This window comes from Miniopterus schreibersii (genome assembly GCF_964146895.1).
Source record: "Miniopterus schreibersii genome assembly, chromosome: 13".
Taxonomy (NCBI): domain Eukaryota; kingdom Metazoa; phylum Chordata; class Mammalia; order Chiroptera; family Miniopteridae; genus Miniopterus; species Miniopterus schreibersii.
In genome coordinates this window covers 24,752,283-24,775,288 of record NC_138113.1, presented here as the reverse complement: position 1 = coordinate 24,775,288, position 23,006 = coordinate 24,752,283, and the positions used below count along the sequence as shown (strand labels likewise).

At 41.6% G+C, this 23,006-nt stretch overlaps 2 protein-coding genes across 4 annotated transcripts in view; one reads left to right on the top strand and one right to left on the bottom strand.

Annotated features, from left to right (window-relative positions):
• Positions 1-1,987, top strand: part of FBXO11 (F-box protein 11) — a 78,520-nt gene extending 76,533 nt beyond the window's left edge. For 2 of the 3 annotated variants that reach the window (XM_081155896.1, XM_081155897.1), the window contains exons 22-23: positions 450-548; positions 669-1,987. In XM_081155896.1, the coding sequence (XP_081012022.1) occupies positions 450-548; positions 669-798 (229 nt within the window). In that variant the 3' untranslated portion in view covers positions 799-1,987. Of the gene's footprint in view, positions 1-449 lie in introns of all 3 variants that reach the window. The other variant, XM_081155895.1, reaches the window with a different exon arrangement.
• Positions 1,954-19,893, bottom strand: MSH6 (mutS homolog 6). Its single transcript, XM_081155894.1, has 10 exons — positions 19,528-19,893; positions 14,662-14,861; positions 11,825-11,991; positions 7,487-10,031; positions 5,557-5,825; positions 3,882-3,999; positions 3,515-3,604; positions 2,528-2,682; positions 2,237-2,436; positions 1,954-2,123 (listed from the first exon to the last, which is right to left on the bottom strand). Exons 1-10 carry the CDS (start codon positions 19,791-19,793, stop codon positions 2,042-2,044), a joined length of 4,092 nt encoding a protein of 1,363 aa, XP_081012020.1. The 5' UTR covers positions 19,794-19,893; the 3' UTR covers positions 1,954-2,041.
• Between the last annotated feature and the right edge of the window lie 3,113 nt (positions 19,894-23,006).

The following is a 23,006-nucleotide window of genomic DNA, read 5'->3' as shown; positions in this document are numbered from 1 at the left end:
GGCAAGAGCCAGCATTTTTAGATTTTTTCCCCCCTTACATGTGTGAGTAAAGGCAAATTAAATTGGGTATTTGGCAGGGTTAAGACAATACAGCTTATTGTCCACATTGAGTTCTGTGATCAGTCCATTTGAGGGTCCTGTGTTGGGACCACAAATATGGGGAAAAGTACAAGTCACTAAGTGGGTGTTGACTCCTCTCCCCAGAATTGTTTCAGTAGTGCTTGGTAGAAGTTTCAGCTGCCTTTCTGCAACTTACAAATTGTTTTCCTCAGAAGATAGAGCAGGCAATCCACTTACTCCATTTTAGTCTTTACAGAACTGTGGGCTAGAGCCAAAAATTTTGGTTTTGATCTTCTTTTGTAAGCCAAACCTTGTAGGGTAATACAAACAAAATGCAGTTATTTTGAATAGCATGTTTAAGAAAAATAATGTAAGTTTTTACTTCCTAGATGTCACACTTGTAACACCACAGATCGAAATGCCATATGTGTGAACTGCATTAAGAAGTGCCATCAGGGACATGATGTAGAATTTATTAGACATGATAGGTATGTAGCATATTTGCCTGCTCTATTACACATTTATGCCCTAACCCCCTTCCTACTTGCCTGTTCTGTTACCCAATTATCACCACCCCCTCTAATTTTTGGGTTTTCATTTTGCTTTAGGTTTTTCTGTGACTGTGGTGCTGGAACACTGTCTAATCCTTGTACATTAGCCGGTGAGCCTACACATGATACAGATACACTATATGACTCTGCTCCACCTATAGAATCTAATACATTGCAGCACAACTGAATTCCTTCCCTAAAGAAAAGGTTCTGCCATTCTAACATCATAACTTAAAACATTTTTGGAAGAAGATTTAATACTTGCCCATGCTACAGGAAGAGACTGTATTAAAAATGGATACACGAGGTCAGTTGACACTATGAAGCTCAAGCTACCAAAAAGAAAGTGGCAATATATTGACTCAGGATCTCAAAGCTGGGTGTTTTAGCATTACTGTGTAAAGACTTTTGAAGGGACAGAAGTGAAGAAAATAAGCTGCAATTTTGTACAGATACCAACTTCTGAAAAAAAGCTGGTGTTTTTACAACTAGCATTGAATGCAGTCCAATTTGCAGTAGTACTCTTCAATAGACAAGCAGCTTTGTTGCTGCCGTTATGGACATGGGTACCAATTGCTTTTTGTAATATGGTAAAAAATGTGAGCTAGCACTTCTGCGTTTCTTTTTGATTTTTTTAAACATGTATTCAGATTGAGAAATATGATTTTAATGCTTTAATCTCATGTAGTTTGTTTTTTAATTTCAAGCAAAATCTTATTGTACTTGAATGTGCCCTGTTTTGTTAGCACACCTAGACTTGCTGTAACTGTACTCATGTCCCAGTATGTACGTTCTTTCTATGAAAGAGAAAACACTAATCTTAAATTATATCCAGCAATGTTTCTGGTATCCTTTAAGAAAAGTTAAGACTATTATTTCCTTCCCTTCCCTGTGCAGCATTCAGAATCACCCCTAGAAAAGTGAGTGTTTTAATGAGACTTCCTAGGAAGGGATGCACTGTAAAACAAAAGTATTCTTGTAACTCAGTTTTGTGAAAGGTAAAAACTACTATGTTTTAAAGTACACTTTAGAAAGTCTCTTCAAAACAGTCCTGTATTTGAACTCTGTTCATAGTTTTTTTTTGAACAGTTTAGACAAACTGCTGGAAATTAAGACAATTTCCTGCATTAAGCTGAGACAAGTATATATACGCCCTATACAGTTTCATAGCTTCCCTCCCCATTTATGTGTATTGGTGACAGTGGGTATAAACAGCCTGAAAGTGTATGCATGTACCATAACATCTAGACTTAATATATTGTGAAGTATTCAATAACCATTATGTAGAAGGTAGGTAAGAATTAAAAGGGTTTAATTTCCTAGAAAGAAAATGGAAAAATGGTCATTTTTAAAAAATAAAGTTTATTAGATCATAATGTTGTCTGAATTTACCACCTTTGTCAAAAAAGTTAACTCAAAGCTTCTGATGTCTATAATTCCTCAATCAAAGTCAGCAACTTATGGACAGCTTCAGCATCTATAGTCGACCTTTCACTAGCCAGGCAAACTTCCCTTAAAATTAAAAAAAAAAAGTTTTAGTTCATTTTTCACAGTGCATCATCCATCCCTCTTTACTGTTTTAATAAGGTCAGCTGCATGGCAAAATTATACCCGATTATAATTACCGAAATAATCGTAGTGAATGAGTCATCTTCTCAAATTCTCTTGCTTTTCTGTGTCCCTTCTGAATAACCTCCTCTGGAAGATTGGCAAGCCTTGCTGCATTAAAGCCATAGCTTTTAGGACAAGCTCCCTTAATGAATTTATAAAGGAAGGTAATAGTCTCTTGACTGGGATCTTCACATTCATTTTCTACCATACATGCCTAAAAATGAGAAATATTATATTCATATGCTGGCAATGGAAGTATCCAATCTGATTCTCTCAAAACTTCTGAATAAGCAATCTGCACATACCATGTGTCCTAAACGCACTGCAACATTTTGAGAATAATCTTCAACTAATGAATGGTAGTGGGTAGAAAACAATGTACGACACTTTATATTCTCAGCAAGTTCTTTAACAACTGCACTTGCTATTGCTGTCCCATCAAATGTTGCAGTACCTCTTCCTGTGAAAGTAAAACATGCATAAATTGCATATATCCCAAAAAAGGGTGTACCTCACAAAGGAAAGCAAAAAAAACCTACCACCACCACAAAAACAGGAAACAACAGTAACATCAGTTAAAAGTATTCTGTGTTTAGGACCTGTTTAGCCCTAAACAGATGGCTTAACCCTTGGAGTGGGGTGCATTTTTTTTTTTTTTTTTTTTTTCCCAGAGAGGAAGGGAGAGGGGGAGAGAGAGAAACATCAGTGATGAGTCAGTGATCCGCTGCCTCCTGCATGCCGCTGGGGCCCGAAACCTGGGCATGTGCCCTGACCGGGAATCGAGCCATCATATCCTGGATCCTAGGCCGATGCTTAACCGCTGAGCCACGCCAAGCCGGGCGCATTTCTTTTTTTAAGAGTACTGCTAAAGCCCGGCCGGGCATGGCTCAGCGGTTGAGCGTCGACCTGGGATCCAGGCGATCGGGGTTCGATTCCCGGTCAGGGCACATGCCTGGGTTGCGGGCTCAATCAATGACTCTCTCATCATTGATGTTTCTGTCTCTCTCTCTCCCTCTCCTTTCCTCTCTCTGAAATCAATAAAGATATATTTAAAAAAAGAAAAAAAAAAAGAGTACTGCTAAAGTACCACTGATCTTCAGAAACTTCCTGTTCTCCTTCAACAGTCTCATTATCCCCATATTACAGCAACTAAATTTAAATAGGATTAAGAAATTTAATAAAGACTTTCACGTTATCTCCAACTGTGGGTCTATGACACAAGGTGAGTCCATTCATATTCTTCTTTAAGATGTTTTAAAGATAGCCTTCCACTGGAAATTTTAATGTCTTACCTAATTCATCCACAAGCACCAGAGAATGTGCTGTTGCATGTGTAAGTATACTGGCAGTTTCACTCAATTCAACAAAAAATGTACTTTCACCTTAAAAAGAAAAAAAAAAATCACAAATGGGTGATCATTTTAAGAATCCTATTGCAACAGTAAATTCATCTTTTAGATGCGTGTTACTTGAATTTATCATGAGCTGCTCAGTGGTACTAAAGGTTAAATCTCATTAAGAGATTACTTACAGTATTCTAATAAATGAATAATGTTTTCAAATGCCTGAAAGCTTTCTGCTTCACATACAACACGTACACACACACACAAAAATCAAACATCAAATAAAGCCTTATACAGGGAAAAAAAAAAACCTCACCTGACATTATTCTGTCTGAGGCACCAAGTCTAGTAAATATTCTATCAATTGGTGTGAGCCTACACACCTCAGCAGGTACATAACAACCCATCTGGGCCATTACAGCTAATAGGCCGGCCTGTGAATGAGGGAGGAAAAGGTCTTTTATGACTGGTACTCAAGAATATCATATAAATGTTGAAAGACACATTTAGACATATCTATATATACACAGAAGACAGACAATACGACAAGCTAAACATTAATCTTTCCTAAAAACCATTATGTAGGAAGAGTCAGACACTGTAAAAGAAAAACCTTCACAATCCTAAGTAAGAAAAGTGAGGCTTAGAAGGCAAGAGGCTTAGGGCCTTAACTGGCTTTAACATCTCAGAGCAGGACACTAGTCAAATCACTTGGGAGTTCTTTTAAACATGCTAGAACCAATTCTAAACCAAATGGATTCCTTTCGGAGGATGGAGTCCTCCCTGTACATTTTTTAAAAAAATATCTTAATACTGATTTCAGAGAGAGGGAGGGGGAGTGGGGGGGAGAGGGAGAGGGAGAGAGAGAGAGATCAATGATGAGAGTCATTGATCGGCTGCAGCCCGCAACCCGGGCATGTGCCCTGACCGGGAATCAAACCCTGATCTCCTGGATCCCAGGTCGATGCTCAACCACTGAGCTACACCCAGCCCCCAGCCAGGCACTCCCTGTACATTTTTGTTGAGCTCCCTAAGTGATTTGACTTTGACTAAAAATAAAGTGCTTGCTTCAGCAAGATACTAAAATTGGAACAATACAGAGATTAGCATGGTCCTTGCACAAAGATAACATGCAAATTCATGAAGCTTTCCAAATTTTTTTAAGGTTGAAAACCACTATACACTATACTGCCTCTAGTGAGCAAATCTGGTGAACAAAAGTATAATACAGTACAGGAGAACAGGAAGGTCAACAAACATTTCTGTCGTGGGCTCAATGTCTTTGTCATATACTATTTTTTTTCTACAACCCTTTAAAAATATGTCAATATGTAGGTCAATCTCTGGTGTAAGGACAAACATACACTGTCTTCCCTAAAAGTTCACAACAGTTACTAGAGGTCACAAATTTTATTTGCTTTTCTGTGTGAATAAGCCTGCCATGGTTCTTTTGTAAGTAAAGCTTCCTACAAATGAGTCTAATTAACTGTCTAACAAGGACAAACCTGCAACATTCGTATAATTTTCATTCATCTACCTTCAGAGGAAATTAATTCAAGTCAAAAAACTTATAAAGAAATCATAATCTCCCTCTTCTTTTTAATATATTCTTTCCTTAACATCAGTTACTTGATAAGAATACAATTCTCGCCCGTGTGGGCGTGGCTCAGCGGTTGAGCATCGGCCTAGGATCCAGGAGATTGACGTTCGATTCCTAGTCAGAGCACATGCCCCGGCTGCGGGCTCGATCCCCAATGACTCATTGATGTTTCTGTCTCTCTCCCTCTCCTTTCCTCTCTCTGAAATCAATAAAGATATATTAAAAATATATATACAATTCTCAATTTTGTAACACAAGGAGTTCCCTTCGGTCCCTTAAGTCACTGATTGAATTCTATGTAATGCTATTTGAAAACAGCCTAAATATGTACTACATTCATTCTTACAGAAAGTCATTTGTAAGTTTAACAAAACCTTAACAGTCAGTTTACCTGTCTCATGAGTGTAGACTTGCCCCCCATATTAGGTCCAGTAACAAGCACACAATAGGCTTTGCCATTTTCCTCCTCTTCCTCCTCACAGCCTATTAGAATGTCATTAGGAATAAAGTCATCTCCAAAAAAAGTCTTCGTAATGCAGGGATGGCGTGACCCTTTAAGGTCTAAGAAGACGGCAGTGTCGTCTTTTGGTAATAGAATTACTGGACGACACATCGGACCATCGCCCCCTCGACTATAGTTAGCCAGGCACAATAAGACATCTGTTAAAGAGAGAGTCAAAGTAAGGTTCATCGTTTTTGAGGGTTTTTGATAATCAGAAACCCAACTTCTATAAAATGTTTTCCAAAACTGCTTTTTCAGTGGAGGTGGTATGTTCTACTTCCTGCTTAAACAGAAACAATAGGCATTCTAGTTAGTGACACTATCACTAACTGCACAATACAGTGTTTTCATTAACTGTAATTGAGTCATTAATGTGGCTTCATTATAAACTTTACAATTCTAAAGCTGAATATCACTTTTGGGAGAAGCAGAACATTCTCACAATAGGTACAATCGTTAAAAGGAAAAATAATTCACCAATTTGAAGACCTGTACTGAGGATTATTTTTAATTGATTTTAGAACAAGGGAGAAAGACATCAACTGGCTGCCTCCCACACATGCACTGACCAGGGATCAAACCCACAATCTGGGTACATTGCCCTGACCAGGAAGAAAACCCTTGATTCTTCAGTGCATAGGATGACACTGCAACCGAGTGTCATACTGGCCAGGGCAAGGGAGGATTTTAATATACCCACCAAACTGTTTGAAACTGTACTGGCTTAAAGAAAAACCTGGCGCACACAATACAAAAAGATACTGGCCCAGCCAGCATGGCTCAGTGGTTGAGCATCGACCTAGGAACCCGGAGGTCACGGTTGAATTCCTGGTCAGGGCACATGCCCAGATTGAGGCTCGTTCCCCAGTAGGGGGCGTGCAGGAAGCAGCCTATAAATGTTTCTCTGTCTCTGTCTGTCTCTCTCTCTCTCTTCCTCTCCCTCTTGCTCTCAAAATCAATTTCAAAAATAAAAACAAAAAGATACTATTCTATTCCTGAGACAGTTGGGTTCAGATCACAATTATGTTACAAATTTGGGTAAACTGTGGTAGCTATATTTTTAAAACACAAAAAACCTAAACTGTAAAACAGCAAAGGCTCCAAATAAGTTGGCCATGAAATATAAAAGAAAAATTTATGAAGCTGAAAAGGTTATAAAATAATACAAAACCCAGGGATCTTAGAAATCAATTTTAGGAAAGAAAGTGACAATTTGGGCTAAGAGAAAAAGGGAAGATTAAAATCTTTTGGAATAGATTCACTGAAATACAAAGAAGTTACGAAAAAACTAAAATTAAGTGATGAGTAAAGGGATAGTTTTAAATTAGTGTAACAAAAATAGGAACAGTATTCATCAAAAACTAAAAATTGATTGAAAACTGCCTCAGCCTCAGTCAGTGTGGCTCATTTGGTTGGGTGTCATCCTGTGCACCGAGGCCCCTGGTTTAGGGACACATGCCCAGGTTGCAGGCTTGATCCTCAGTAGGGGCCATGAAGGAGGCAGCTGTTTCTCTCTCTCCCTCTCTCTAAAATCCGTAAAAACGTATTTTTAAAAAGTTTTAGAAAGGAAATTGTCTCATTAAAAGTACTTTTATCTTTTATACAATTATTTAATAAGTTTCCAATGAACAACATAACTAGGGGCAACCTAAGTCATTTTGCCTAGTGAGAAGGCAAGTACATTTTATACTTGTCAAATATATGACCTTGTTACTTGTGTTTTAGGGGCACTCTCCAATGGACTTAAATTTCAATGCACAACTGGGACTCAAGACATTACTAACCAAAGCCTTAGAAGCAAGCTTGTTGAAAGTCTTACCTAACACTGCGATGCACTCTACAGCAGCCTGCCAGTTCTTGTAATTTTTATCGAAGTTATAGAATAGTCGCCGCATGCAGTCCTTCAAGGATACATCTCTCCGTTCTTCCGCATTTATCAGATTAGCCAGCTTCTTCTCAATAGTTTTGGTCCAGTATCGTTTACAGCCCTTCTTAGTGGATTTCAACTCATATTCTTCTGGCAAATTATGGGTGATGAAATTCTCTGGAATTTCCAACTGGTAACGGTTCCTACCAATCCCCCAATAGACTATGGTTCTACAGCCAATTCGACTGCGCTGTTTCTCTAAATATTCCAAGAGGCTTTGCTCATTTTCTTTTATGTCAGCAAGAGCCTGGTCATAATCAGAGTCAAATCCTGCTTTGGGAGTAATCACTCCAGTCTTTCGAGCCTTTTCATGGTCAAAGGCTGTATCCCATCGGTTCAGTTCTATAGTTAAATCAGGAAAATGACCTTCAGAATTTTTAGTCTGCAGAGTAATGACCTGCTTAAGAATTTTAGACTTAAAGTCATCGATGACTTCTTCCATAATCCCTATAATTTTACATATTGCTTTAAATCCTTCCAGAGCAGAAAGAAAATCAATAATCTTTTTTTTGCTGTATGTAGTTTCTTCATACATTATAGCCCTGCTATCTGGATGTTTCTGGCTCCTCAAGGGAGACCCAACATTATGAATTTTACTCAGTAGTCTCTCAAGGTCTGGGAGCTTCTTTAGAAGATCTACAACCTCAGTGATTTTGTCAGGCACAACCATTAGATCTTCGATAGCATCTAGACGATCATTGATAGCAAAAGGGTTACACAGTGGGGCACATAGCCACTGCTTAAGGAGCCGCTTCCCAAAAGGAGTATGGCAAGTATCAATCTTCTCTAGTAGGGTACCTTCGGTAGAACCATTTGTTCCATTCAGAAAAATCTCCAAGTTGTTCAGTGTCACAGAATCTAGCACCATTCGTTGATTGGCTTTAGAAAAAACAGCACCAGGTCTTGTAGCACTGACCATGTCAGAATCCAAGGGAATATATTCTTCAAAATTAGCCATTGATAAAAGCTCCTGATCAATAAGGCATTTTTTGAGGTAGAAGACACAACCACCTAGAGCAGAGAGGGCCAATTCACTCTTCTCTCCTGGTGTCAACCCAATAGAATCAGCCTCTGAAGTCATACCTTTAAGCACTTGGGGTAACATCACCCCATTGTTCTCATTTAACTTTTCTGTAAAATATCCTTCTTCAAGCAGAGTTCTCAAAGTTTTGGCTGCATCCCAAAACTGGGAGCCTGGTATCAGACCTTCCTGAAGAGAAGAGGATAATGAGCCCTTCAGAATCATCTTAGTTTCTGTTGAGAGATTTCCTTTCTCAAACAAGACTTGGACTGGAGGGTAATGTGCCACCAGAGTCCTAAACCTGGAACAATGGCGATCATCTGAAAACTGACCTATGAAAAACTTTCCCAGTGAGGCATCAACAAAGCATACACCATACACTCGAGTGTGGCCAGAAGTCTCTTCCTCTTTTTCTTTGAGGCTAAGAAGATATTTACTGTAGTTCTCAGAGGGGTCACCTTCCAACACGCTGTACGTCTGTGTGCCCTTGGTAATGACCCTACAAATCTCCCTCCTCACCACTCTATCATGCTTAGATATATGTGCCATCTTTCGGCATCTTGCCTCCATCATTTCTGGGGTCTCAGTCTGTTCCACTCGTGCTACTTTATAGCCCTTCTGGACCAGAGAATCTGAGTATCTGCCAAATGCAATTTCAGGGAAACCAGAATGGGCCCAGTTGCCTTTCATGAATACCAGCCCTAGTTCACTGACTCCAATAAGAGCATCCATGTGGTACAGCTCATAAAACTTCCCCACCTTATAAAATATGACAAGATCAAAGTTCTGAGATTTAATCTGCCACCACTTCCTCATCCCAGGAGTACAGGAATTAAGGAAATCCTCAGGGACATACAGTGTAGATGCATCAAAATCGGGATGATCGGGTCGCCTCCTGTGCACATCTCGTCTTTTTTCCTCCTTAAGCCATTCTAAAGTTTCGTGATACCAGACAGTGGGGCGACTGCTATCATCACATCCTCCACTAATGTGGGCTTGGGATTCGTAACTTTGCGGGGCAGAGAAAGCACACAAAGTACTCCTGGTTTCTGATGAAATGCCAGTTGCTCGTTTTTTGACTGGGGGCATTTCCTTCCTTGAACTTTTCCTTTTGAGAGAGCCATTGCCAGTCACCATTCTCTTCCTCTTCGGAGCAACTTTGACAGAGCTGTGAAGGCCTTCACTGTCACTATCCCCCACTCCACTACTTATTTCATCACTGCTTCCTTCCTCCTTAGCGTCTGGCTTGAATTCTACATCAGAGCCACCAATGTCGCTCTCAGAGTCTGATATGACTCTCCGTTTTTTAATTTGGCGGCTACTTCTCCGAGATCCTTGCACCTTAGGCCGAACTTCCTCTTCACTCTCAATTTCATTATCTTCTTCACTCTTATCTGATGCGTAAGTTGCACCTACCTGGCAGGCAAGGAAAGAGCACTTAAAAACAAAGCAAAATTTGGAAAAGTGCAATACTGCTATGGAGAACCTCTCAGTACATTGCAACTTCATATACCAAGAGAAAAACCAACCTTCAAAAATGAAAACAATTTCCTTTCTCAAGGAGTATCAATTTCAGTTTCACCTAACATTAAAACAAATATCACACTATAAGATTAAGTGATTCTGTCATGACAGTTCTATCTTATACAACAGTGACGTAGCATGACCATATGTATCACAAATACCCATAAGTGATATAAGTCATAGCTGTAGAAATAAAATCTTTAAATCTCCTTCTGTTATCTTCCAGGGTTACCTCTCTTCTACAGATAAATGTATTATGAAGGTTATTTACCATTATATATATATTTTTTCTTTTTCAATTCTCACCCAAGGATATGTTCAGAGAGAGGAAAGGGGAGAGAGAGAAAGACATCGATTGGTTACCTACACACCCAGACCAGGAATCAAACCCACAACCCTTTTGGTGTATGGGACAAATCTCCAACCACTGGGCCCGTTTTATATATTTTTTAGTATAATAAAGCAACAAGTAATCTATACCGATTCTAGTCCTTAATCTTCCACAAACCAACTGTATCTTCTTAGGCAAGGCACATCTACTTACCATGGATCTCTATCACATGTGTACGGCTAAATGATATCTGTAGTTACCATCCAGTTCTAAATCTGGTTAATGTTATGACCCCCCTGGACTCAACTTCAAAATTAAAAACTTTTCTTTCATTTCTCCTAAAATACTCATTATGTTAATTCACATATTCCCCCATCTATAAGACAATAGAATAAAAAGTAAAAATAAAACTTATAGATGCATCTTTTCTTTTTAGCACATATCTCATTAACTAAATTAGAAAATGTTTTGCCCAGCCGGGCGTGGCTCAGCCGTTGAGCGTTGACCTAGGATCCAGGCGATCGGGGTTCGATTCCTGGTGAGGGCACATGCCCAGGCTGCAGGCTCGATCAATGACTCTCTCATCATTGATGTTTCTCTCTCTCTCTCTCCCTCTGCTTTCCTCTCTCGGAAATCAAGATATAATAAATAAAATTTAAAAATGTTTTAAATGAACAAATTGTTTTACATGAACAAACTATTTGTTCATTTTAACAGGATTTAATTCACTCAAATAGTGACCATTGACATTTGAAAGCAAGGTTGTATTTCAAGGTTATTCAACCTCTATACTTTTTAATCCAAAATAGAACAAAAAGTATTAGAGGAGCCCAGCTGGTGTGGCTCAGTGATTGAGGGTCAACCCATGAACCAGGAGGTCATGGTTTGATTCCCAGTAAGGGCACATGCCCAGGCTTTGGGCTCAATCCCCAGGAGGGGGTGTGCAGGAGGCAGCCAATCAATGATTCTCTCATCATTGATGTTTCTCTTGCTCTCCTTTCCTCTCTGAAATCAATTTTAAAAAAGTACTAGAACATATAAATGGATAATTAATTTCCTAAGCTTACTATCAGACACCATGACCAATTTTAACACTATGGCCTTACCATCTCTACTTGTTACCACCATAGCATGTGTCTTCCAGCAGGCTTGAGAACTTAAAGAAAACAGGGTGCTAGGCCGCAGGACTCTATGTAAATCTAACTTAACCTACAATTCAGGGAAGTACAGAAGTATATATGCATAAGTACTAAAGTATATACAGATGTAAAACGAGAGAGTATCATTTTAATATGCCCTCCACCCCCCTTTTCCATCACTCTCCTAGCAGAAATAACTGTTTGCAATGTCTCACCTCCACTTCTTCCTCCTCTGGTTCTGAGGGCTCATCACACACTGCCAATTCAAGCCTCTTAATCTTGTCTTTATTCAAGGCTTCATCTGCACGTTGCATTGCTCTGAGTATTTCAGGTTTTCCACTGTAAAAATGACCTCCTTTCTGGGCTTCCTTTGATTTTGAACCTAAAAATATATATTTATAAATAAGAACTGTTGGCTGGATAGTTGGTTCAACCAACACTTGCCCAAATGAACAAGAATGACAACAATCAAGTATAATTTTTAATATACCGTTATTTTTCATTAATATAGATAGATCAATAAAGCCCACAAGGAAGGAATCTTCAGGATAAAACTACTATGAAACTGAAATTACCTATTTTACTTCCTTGAACTTGTATCACCCAGGACCACTTATAGTCTCTCTTCTGATGACCCGGAACTGTAGCCTAACCAAACAGGTAAGGCATACCTCTTCAGGTGAGGCATGAGACGTCAAGAGGTTTGTCTTGAGACTCTTTTTTAAAAAAATATTACTTTGGAAAGGCAAAGACTACACACAATCAATTAAGTGAAGCTATAATATTAAAAATAAGTTTGTCACCCAGCCAGGCGTGGCTCAGTGGTTGAGCATCGACCTATGATCCAGGAGATTGAGGTTTGATTCCCGGTCAGGGCACATGCCTGGGTTGCGGGCTCGATTCCCAGTAGGGAGCATGCGTAAGGCAGCCAATCAATGACTCTCTCATCATTGGTGTTTCTATCTCTCTCCCTCCTCCTCCTTTCCTCTCTCTGAAATCAATAAAATATATATTAAAAAAATAATAAAAAATTTAAATGAATAAAAACAAGTTTGTCTCCAAGGCAGTAAGGATATATTTTAAAATAACCATAATGTAAGGGACCCTAACATTTTGGGAAGGCAACCCAGTTCAGATTTTAAATGTTCAGATTTTAAATGTGTTAATTTTTTTCAAAACAGTAGCTCTGCTTTAAAGTAAAATTCTTCATGTTTCATTTTAAAAAGCTGTAATATTATATGACACTTCTATCCACTGAGCAAGGTTAGATGCAGAATATCACTAATCTAATGGTACAAAATTATTTAGTTCTTTCCCAGGAGTCATAACTAGGAATGTCTGTTTCCTTCTGCTCAAATATAACTGCAATTGGAAAACAAACCTGAGTCTAAATTTAAGAGAGCCAAACTTCACATTATTTCCTTTTCTGTATACTAAAACTAATAGGACATCCTAAATTTCCATGGATTTAGCAACTTTTATGAGCTGCCTAAAATAAAGCTATAATTTCCCATTTCTCTAAAAAGCACCAAAGCTACAAAATGCAATAATCAAATTCACTTGGAAAGGGGATCTGAACTTTTCCCAAAGTGCCTACTGCAGTTGTACTTACCCTAAACCTATCTAATGACATCACTGCAAACCTCTACTATATAATTCTAAGGACTGCCTCCAGCCCCCAAAAGGCCTTTTTTTAATCCACAATTCTCTGCTGATTTATTCAGGTTTTACAACAATTTGGAAATTTAAAAGGCAAAGAGCTTTGTGCACAGGGGTAACTTTAGCAAATAATGACAACATAAATGGAAACTTTTATCTCTCTTTAAAGTCATATGCCAAAGCTGTGTTTAGAATCTCAAAATTACTCCTGGAAAAAGACCTCATTCATCACTGGGTCCAACTCATTTTATGAGTAAACAGTATCAGAAGTAAATTACTTTGGCCCTGGCCACTATGGCTCAGTTGGTTGTACATCAAAGGTAGTGGGTCCGATTCCCAGTTGGGGCACATACCCAGGTTGCAAGTTCAATCCCCAGTTGGGGCGTATGCAAGAGGCGACCAATCGATCTCTCACATCTGTTTTTCTCTCTCCCTTCCTCTCTCTAAAAATCAATTGAAAAAAAGAAAAAGTCCTAGCTTGGAAAGTCTGAGGATAAGGGATAAGGGCTTGTTGATGCTTGAGTGTATAGTCACTGTATTATGCAATCATACTGTGCATGCACTATAGATTTCAAGAGACTGACAAGGTGCATGAAATTAACCCAAGTGAAGCTACACACATTACTGTAGTCTGCTAGTATCTGTGATAAATACGGCTGGACCTGGGAAGAGAAAGTTAAAGTTCCAGAATTTTGATACAAAAATGAACTCAAATGTGCTCATAGGTGAGGATTTTTTTAAAACTTTTTCTTTAATTGAAACGGGGGGGGGCGAGGGGGGAGAGATAGAGAAATATGATTTGTTGTTCCACTTATATGAAACAACCAATGAATGCATATATATGTGCCCTGATCAGGGATTGAACCAGCAACCTTGGTACACTGGGATGATGCCCTAACCAACTGAGCTACCCGGTCAGGGCATAGGTGAGGATTTTGAAGGCCAGGTAAGCATACATCTCCAATTGTCCTAGAAAATGCCATTGATCTATATGCTATGTATCCTGATTAAATTGCATTTCTTTTTGATCCTTTAAAAAGATGGGCACAGTTTAATTTACCCTTTTCATGTCTAAATTTGATATTTTGGTCCAAATCATGAGATCCAATTATGAAATCGTCTTTCCTTTAAGGGCATGATATTGCTGTAAGTTACTCAAAAGACACAAAAATTCCACTCCACACAAACTAGCTGAAGACCAGATGCATCTGGTCCTCCTTACCCATTATCCTTTTCCCATGCTAAAGCTTTCACCCCACCAGTCCTGCAATTTATTGAAGTAAAATACACTTAATTTCACTGTATGGGAGACGCTGATACTTCACGTGCGCGGGCTCTGTCATTCTCATACACACATACACACATACACACACTTGCAAAGTGACTCTCTTACCTGTATATGGCTTTAATAGCCTTCTGCTAACCCAGCCCCTTGTTGGGCTGTCATCAAAAAACTGTACGTGAACTCGGGCAGACTTCCCTTTCTCACGGATGAATGTTCCATCGAAAGGGTGGTTGTAAACCAGGCAAGGCCACCAGGGGTAACCCTCCAACTTGGCCCAAACCAAATCACCTGGTGAGAAGTCACAAGAGCTGTTGCCAAAAGGAAATAAATAAATTGGTTAATATATCTGGTAAAATTTCATTAAAGGTAATTACCTACAAATAAATAGTTCCAAGGAAGGTATTGTTGCAACTCCTCTGAAGTCTTCTGGCATTAATATTCAAGCATAGAAATTCTAGACTTAATGATTTTTTAAAATCACCTTTTCAAGCTATTTTTTTAAACAATAAGCAAATATCACAATACATAAGGCATAAGAAAAACACAAATATAATAAATTCTGGTATTAGGGTGAGAAATTTTCTCAGAAACTTTCAAAGTTTAAAAACTATGGCAAAATTCTGCTAGAAAACTGATGGCAGGAAAAAGGTATAGATTCAATATACATTGCTCTTCAAATTACAAATCATACCTATACTACTATATGGTATATATCAGGAAGTGAATCTAACCCACAGTATTAATAAAATACCAAGCATGTCCACTATGTAACTTGCTAATCATATTAAATATTACCTCATTAGACTTTGCTTGTACTCTCCAATTAAGTTCCTCTATATTCCAAACACTACAAAAGCTATCTAGGTACACTACTACCCACCTGCTACTAAAAATCTAGTTTTATGGGAAAATTCAAGTCAACAGATAAGTGCCCAAAATAACGGGGTGTATGCCTACAGACTCAAAACAGATTCAATCTTCACAAAAACTGATTTAGCCCTGAAAGCTTCCTGAGAGAGAGGAGAAAAGGGGAAGGGGAGGAAGAATCTAGGTAACAGACTAGAGAATCAGTGAGAGAGAGGCCACAAAGCTGAGTAAACCCTGCTCAAGTACTATATATACCAGACTTTCTAAGCCTACTTAAAGGTTTTCACTGAATACTAAAAAATAAGTATATTACAAACAATATTTTAGACATTTTAGAATAGTGATTATTAGTCAACTGAGGCCAACTTATTCAGACCCAATCATGCAATTAAAGTATTCCTTTCTTCAAAATATGTGAGCACAGAAACCAGAGCATGACTTCGGCTGGTGCTTGTCTCAAGGGCTTTTATAGTACATAAAGTCTTCTCTCAGTTTATAGAAATCTATAGCAACCTGTACAAGTTTATAAATACTGCCGTCAAGCTCACCACATAGGTCATCTTCAAACAGGAAGCTGTCTGCACAATTCAAAGTTCTTACCACAGCTTCTTCCTTACTAACATACCCATTAATTGCAGGAGACCGAGACCCTTATCACTGTGCATCACTGTAGGGACTGATTTGTTTACAAACATCCCTACTGTGAAGCAGGCTTTCCCTTAACTCAGGCAGATAGCCACTGAACCACAAAGCCTATCACACTGGTATCAGAAAATCACACGCTGCCCCAGCCAGATAGCTCAGTTGCTTCGAGCTACACCAAGGCTGTCAGTTTGATCCCCAGTCAGGGCACAGACAAGAACCAACCAAATGCCCGGACGGCATGGTTTAGCAGTTGAGCATCGACCTATGATCCACCTATAATCCAGGAGATCCCGGTTCAATTCCCAGTCAGGGAACATGCCCGGGTAGCCAGGAGGCAGCTGATCAATGACTCTCATCATTGATGTTTCTCTTTCTCTCTCTCTCTCTGGAATCAATAAACTATATTTAAAAAAAGAACCAATGAATGCATAAATAAGTGCAACAACAAATCAATGCTTCTCTCCTTCTCTCTAAAATCAGTATTTTTTAAAAAAATTTTTAAAGCCTAGTATCAAATGCCCATCTTTCTTGAATACCCTGGAAATGGTCCCCATAGTAAGAGGTCAAATGTAAGTAAGGCTATGTTTTCACATTGTTTATGCTTTCCCAGGTCTCCGGAGGTCAGACCTCAAAAAACAAATAGCAGGCTTGCTCTCTCACTATTCTTCCTTTCCCTTCCTCCTCTCCTTCCCCCTAAGTGCATTACCTTTGCCTTTCTCATAAGCTCCAAGGGTCCTTCTTCTGCTTCTGTAACTTGTTTCCTGAGCTTATAAAGCCCAGCTGGCTCACTTCTACCTCTGTAACTTTCTAAATAAACTTTCTTATAATTTGCAACAAAAAAAAAGCATATGCTCCCTACTCAATATGTAAAGCACAACCTTACAATAAATGTCTGTTTAACATGGATGCAGGAGGAATCACTTCATGTTCAAGTAAACATTACTAACACCATGTACTTCTCACCATAAAAATAGTCTGTTATGGAGGATGCATACGTAGAGGAGGAAAAATATGTTTCCCTCTACCTTTCTGAGTTCTTGACTGAAACCTGTAATAAAAGATTAACAAGAGAAAAGCAAACAAAAGTCTAAGGAAGTAAGGCTTTTAAGATACTAAGGAAAACTCAGTAACTCCCAGAGACAGCCCATCACCACCTTAATTATCACCTGCAGTTAAAGACAAAAGAAAGATGGAGGGGCAGTTAAGGAAGGTTACCAAGAACAGAACAGTTAACAAGGGTAAGGCTGTTACGCAGATTTAAGGCAGTGCCTTCCCCATTAAGAGATTTGTAAATTTCCTGTACAGAAGAATAACTTCTACAGTTTCTCTTATGCCTAATATTCCTCAAAAATAATCAGCTCAAAATAATTTTTATGCCAAAGAGTCATATTCTGAGGAGGCACATCCTGCTACTCTTCACACAACTATATAAACTGCCTAAAAGGGTTGCTTAAATGAGGGTAACACTATAATTACACTTGGACTTTGAAAAATCTGTAGGACACCTAAAACTCAGGACATTTCAAGTCAACTACTCAGGACCACTAATGAACTCTCTGATCTTGGGAGTTCTTTGGTGGAAGAAAAGGGGCCACATAATAACCTGACAAGCTCAGGGAAAGCCTGCATGGCAGGCAACCTTACAAACTCAGAGACCTAACTCAGTAGCTACAAAGGATGGGCTGAAATTAAAACTTATTAACTAAAAGCAGTTTTTGGTGGGTAGTCATATCCTAGGCCAGCATCTTCCCTGACAAAGGTGAATCTTGAGCTTAACCGACCCTGTCTATTGTCTTTTTGTATATACAAGAATATATCTTAGGAATGTCAAAGTACTTTTCCTTTTTCCCGGCCCCTCAAAGCACAGGAACCTCTCTGTGGAAACCACAAATCCCCTCATTGTTACCGAGTTCATTGTTGACTGTTAACTATCCTATAACCACCTATGTAAAGAAGTATGTGTCTATCATTTTACTTTTTATCCAATCCCAGAAATTTCCCCTTTGCTTTCTTCCACCTTCCTGTCTATCACCAATGGATTTCACGTAACTCGCTTCTTCTGATTGTACAAAATAAAGTGCAAACCTGCCCTTCTCTGGAGCATTATCTCAATCTGTTGAGATTTTGTTTCTCCGCAATTGTTGACAGTTTGGCTCAAAAAAAAAAAAAGTCACAAAACTTCTCTATAGGTTTGAATGTTTCTTACATTGACATGGTATCTTCTGAACCTCTATTTCTTCATCCTTTCAAATGGCTACCATTACACTTTATGCCTAATACAATACCTGGAATACAATAAATGTGAGCTTTTCAAAAGTCACCCTTTATCTGACAAAGAGCAGCCAAGCCCTGGATTAACACTGAACTGCCCAGAAAACAGTCCACTTCCAGGCAGGCTTCACCACAATCTCGTTGGTACATCGCTGCCCAGGGCCAGATCAAGTATTTAGAGACTCACTCTCAACTCCAAAAAAATTATGGTGCCCCATAAATGACATTTTCTTCAACTCCACACAGACTTCCACGAGTGTCAAAATTAATAGATTCTAGGGTGGGTGGAGGGGTAAATGGTGATGGAAAAAAATAAGATACAGAAAAAAATTAATAGATTTTCAACTTTTCACTTGTTTTGGTGTACATGCTATCTACCCACGGGATGACCGAGGTGGATCCCAGCACTTTCTGCTCCCCCCAACCCTGCCCCGCCCCTACACTCGCAATCCTCACGGGGACCAATCAGACCCCCGGTTCTGCCGTGAGACACACCTACGGCGCCCTCAGCTAGGGGGCCACCCACTCCGAATTCTCACAACGCAAAAACCCAGGCCCGGGCCTGTTACCTTAGCGCCTTGGCACCGGAGCCTCACGTCCAAACATCCAGTGAGTTCTCCGGACGTCTCCTGGAGCCCTGATTCACTGCCCCAGCTTTGAAGGGCGAACCTTCTCTTGGCACCCACTCGCTGGACGCCGCGCACCCATGCCCTCCAGGATGCCAGGGTGCATCCTCCCGCAGGCATTCCTTTTTCCCCGCCACCCCTCCCCCGCTCCGGGCAGGCACCACCCTCTCCCCGTCCCGGCTATGCACCCCGAAAAGGAGCGTGCAAAGCTTTCTTTCCAACCCATGCCCAGTGCTTCCATCTCCCCATTCTCCCCCGTAACCCGAGCAGCTTGCGCTTCCTCTCCTCCACCCAGCCCCCCAACCTAGCGGAATGCCTCCTCTTTCTTCCAACTCTGCGTCTCCCCTCCCCCTCCCTCCTGCAGCCTATTTCCTCCCACCTTGTTTACAATCTACACCAATGCCACAAACTCAGCCCCGACATTCTTTCAAGCCAAGTGTGCAGCTCCACGTCCCCCGAGCCCGGGGCCTGGCCGCAGCCCCCGCCTCCAGGCGAGCTCCCTTCTCCGGGCTCCGCGCGTCCCGCCGCCCTGCCCCAGCCTTCGAGCCCCCCCACACCCCGCTACCTGGAGGAGACTGCAGGAGCTGTCGACCTCCGCAGCCCTCCGTTGAGGTTCCTCGGCTGAGGCGGGGACGCGGAGCTCGCCAAGGGCCCAGGCCCAGGCCCAGGCTCGTCCTCGCTCCAGGCCACATCCCCGCTGGGGAAGGGGGAGGCCGCGGTGGCAGCGGCAGCGCCGCCTTCACCTGAGGCCTTGCCCGGGGCCTTGCTGGCATTACTCAGCCCCGCTGGAGACTTGGGGAAGAAGCTGTACAGCGTGCTTTGTCGCGACATAGCGACGGACAGCGAGGCCCAACCGCTCTCCCGGACACAGCGACTACCCGCACAGCGCCGACCGCGCGGCGCCTGCTGGCGGGAAACCTGGGGGGAGGCGCGCCGCGCCGGAGGAACTCTGGCCGCGGCCACCAATCCGCGGGCGCCTCGGCGTGCGCGGGCGGCGGGGCGGCGACGTGCGCCCGGCCCGCCCCGCCCCCTCGGAGCGCCGGGCGACGTGGGGAGGGGAGGGGCCGGCGCGCCGCGCGTGCCGCCGCCGTCTGTGCAGCCCCCCGCCCCAGCCCGGAGGCGGGAACGGCTGGGGTCTGGCGCGCAGACGCGGGGGGCCGGCCAGAACCGGAACACCTGGGCCGGAAGCGGGGCGGGGCGGGGCGCGGCTGGGGGGCCGCGGGCGGCGGAAAGCCTGCCCTCTGGACCGGAGCGGGGGTCCCGCGGCTGCGAGCGCGGGCCCTGTCTTCGCACCGCCGGAGGCCGGAAAGGCTGAGGCCCTGGGGGCGAGCCCGAGGGCCGCGGAGACAGACCCTGGCCGGGAAATGCCCTCCAGCCGGCGCCTGCTTGAAAGATCCTCCGCTTGGAGCCCGTTTGCCGAGGGACCGGACAGTGAAAGACGCAGATTTGTGTCGGCAGTAGGTCAGACCTCTAGCTCGCGCTGCAGTCTCAGAGCGCCGCGCGCTCGGCGCCTGGGACATACTTTCTGGTGACTGCTGGTGGCAGGTCCTTCACGCGCGTGAGAGAAACCCGCTGGCTGGCTTTCCTCGCCCGCAGTAACCCAGTCGTCTCACATAGATAAATGAAAGGCTCTCCGCCTACGAGGTAAATACTTAGGTCCACAGCCCTTTATCTGAACCTTTTGGGCCATGTGTGTCTCAGATGCAGGAATTTTTCAGATTTTAGAACAGTAACGGGGTGTGAATAAAAAGGCCCCACAGCCCCGGACTGAAGGGTCCCTGCTGGGTTCTGGCTCCATCCCCGCCCCAGGAGCTTCCACTCTATGAAAAGCAATGGGAAAAAATATCCTCCGGTGAGGATTAAAAAAAAAAAAAAAAAGTTGCTATAGTCCAAATTCAACAAAGAAACCAGAAGACTGACAATAATTTGACCCTAATTCCAAATTATAAGTAAATAACTGTGGAACCCAGAATTCAGGAAACCAGACCAGCAACAGCTGTATTTTGGCAAAAACCTGTGTAAAATCAGCTCTTTGCTTTGTTAGGGGAAGCTGTGTTGTGCCACATTTTATTTTTGTTTGGTTGGTTGGGTTTTTTGCTAGTCAGGTTTGGTTCAGATACATTTGAGAGGTACCCTCCCCTCCATGGATAGATATGTGACACCCCCAGAGAGTCTGGGCAACGCTCAGAAATCAAACGTTTCTGCAGCAAAACATGTTTATTCACACTAAGTGAGATAAATATTGTTAACAAAAATTCAACAAGTAGTGTGGTGATTTGAGGGGGTGGGAAAGGGTATGGGGGGATAAATGGTGATGGGAAAAAAATTAAAAAATTCAACCAAGTAAATTTTGTTTAAAATATATATTTATTGATTTCAGAGAAAGGGAGAGGGGGAGAGAGAGAGAGGAGAGAGAGAGAAACATCAATGATGAGAGTCATTCATCAGTTCCCTCCTGCACACGCCCTTTTGGTGATCAAGCTTGCAACCTCAGGCATGTGCCCTGACCGGGAAGCGAACCGTGATCTCCTGGATCATAGGTCGATGCTCAACTGCTGAGCCACGCAGGCTGGGCATTGACCAAGTAAATTTTAAAAATTTCATTGGCTTTATGGAATGATTCCTAAGTTGGGCAGCATCCCATCTAGCAAGTAGAACGTTCCAGAGGGCTACAGAAAGGGAAAGGTTTTTAACAGCAGAGAGGGAATGGGAAAGGAAGTCATAAATGAGAAAGAGGATTATTCAACTTCTTTAGGGGACGATAGAGTTTATTAGGAGGATCACATTATTCTACTGACCAGGAAACTCCAGACTAGCTTGTTAAGATTACATTCCTGGGAAGACTGAAATTGCAATTAGATTGTTAAGTATTAAGCCTTGGTTTGCTGAAGTGGAATTTAACACAAGTGCTTGCACTTTGGGCCTGTTGTTTCTTTTTAACATTATAGATTATAAATAGCCTCAGGTGAACTCAGGTCAAAATTTGCTACCAAATGAGTTTGCCACAAAACTTTTGGTTTTCAGAGGTTTTTGGGTTTCTGAATTACAGGTAAGGGATTGTTGGCCTGTATTATATCTCCACCGTATGACTGAAGAAACTGAGACACAGATGGCTTAAGTAATTTGCCCAAGATCAGCTAGAAAGTGATGGAGTAGGGATTTAAATCCTGTGAAGCTATTCCTGAAGTCCTGTGTTATTAACAAATGTTATACTTCCTTTAACATCATTTTAAGATTTTTTTAGCTGATTTTTAGAGAGGAGGAGAGAGAGAGAAACATCAATGTGAGAGCAAAGCATTGACTGGCTGCCTCCCTACCAGGAATCAAGCTGGCAACTTTTCCGTGCACAGGATGACACCCAACCCACTGAGCACACCTGCCAGGGCTTAATATCATTTTATTTAAGCCTCACAACAACCTTGAATTAAGTTGAACTGTGTGAAATTGCCATTGTTTAACCTTTTTTGAAGTACAAAAATTCTATTTCATTTGGCTCAACTTTATATGATACTCCTGTTTTACAAAAAGGAAATGAGGCCATAACTGGCGTATATGGGCCAGGGGTTGACAACCAGTGCTTTGGGGTGATCAGGACCAGGGCCCTGATCTCAGCCTACCTGCTGGGTAACCAAGTAATTTTTCTTGTCTGACCTTTTCCCTCATCATTCATGAGAACAATACTAACCTTGGTACAAATTTTGGAGGCTGTTAGATGTGTGGACAAAAACAGGGCCACACACTAAACCTGACAACTTTTGGGGAGGTCTGCATAAAGGCCTTACAAACTCAAAGATCGAAAGTAACCACATAGGATGGTCTGAAATTAAAGCTTTCTAATTAAAAGCAGGTCATGGCAGGTAGTCATGTCCTGGGCCAGTACTGATAAATGTCAATCTTTACCTTCACTGAGCCTGTCTATTGTCTTTTTGCATCTAGATAAGCACCTTTGGAAGGTCAAGATAATTTCCTTTTTCCAGACCCCTCAGGGCACAATATCCCACCAGAGCAGGAGATCAGAGAGCCCCTCAATGTTGTTATTCTTGT

Coding starts and splice junctions, on each gene's coding strand:
- MSH6 (XM_081155894.1), bottom strand. CDS start 19,793: ATGTCGCGACAAAGCACGCTGTACAGCTTCTTCCCCAAGTCTCCAGCG. Junction 11,992..14,661: donor GCTATTAAAGCCATATACAG/GTAAGAGAGTCA, acceptor ATATATTTTTAG/GTTCAAAATCAAAGGAAGCC. Junction 2,683..3,514: donor GGTGCTTGTGGATGAATTAG/GTAAGACATTAA, acceptor TTACTTTCACAG/GAAGAGGTACTGCAACATTT.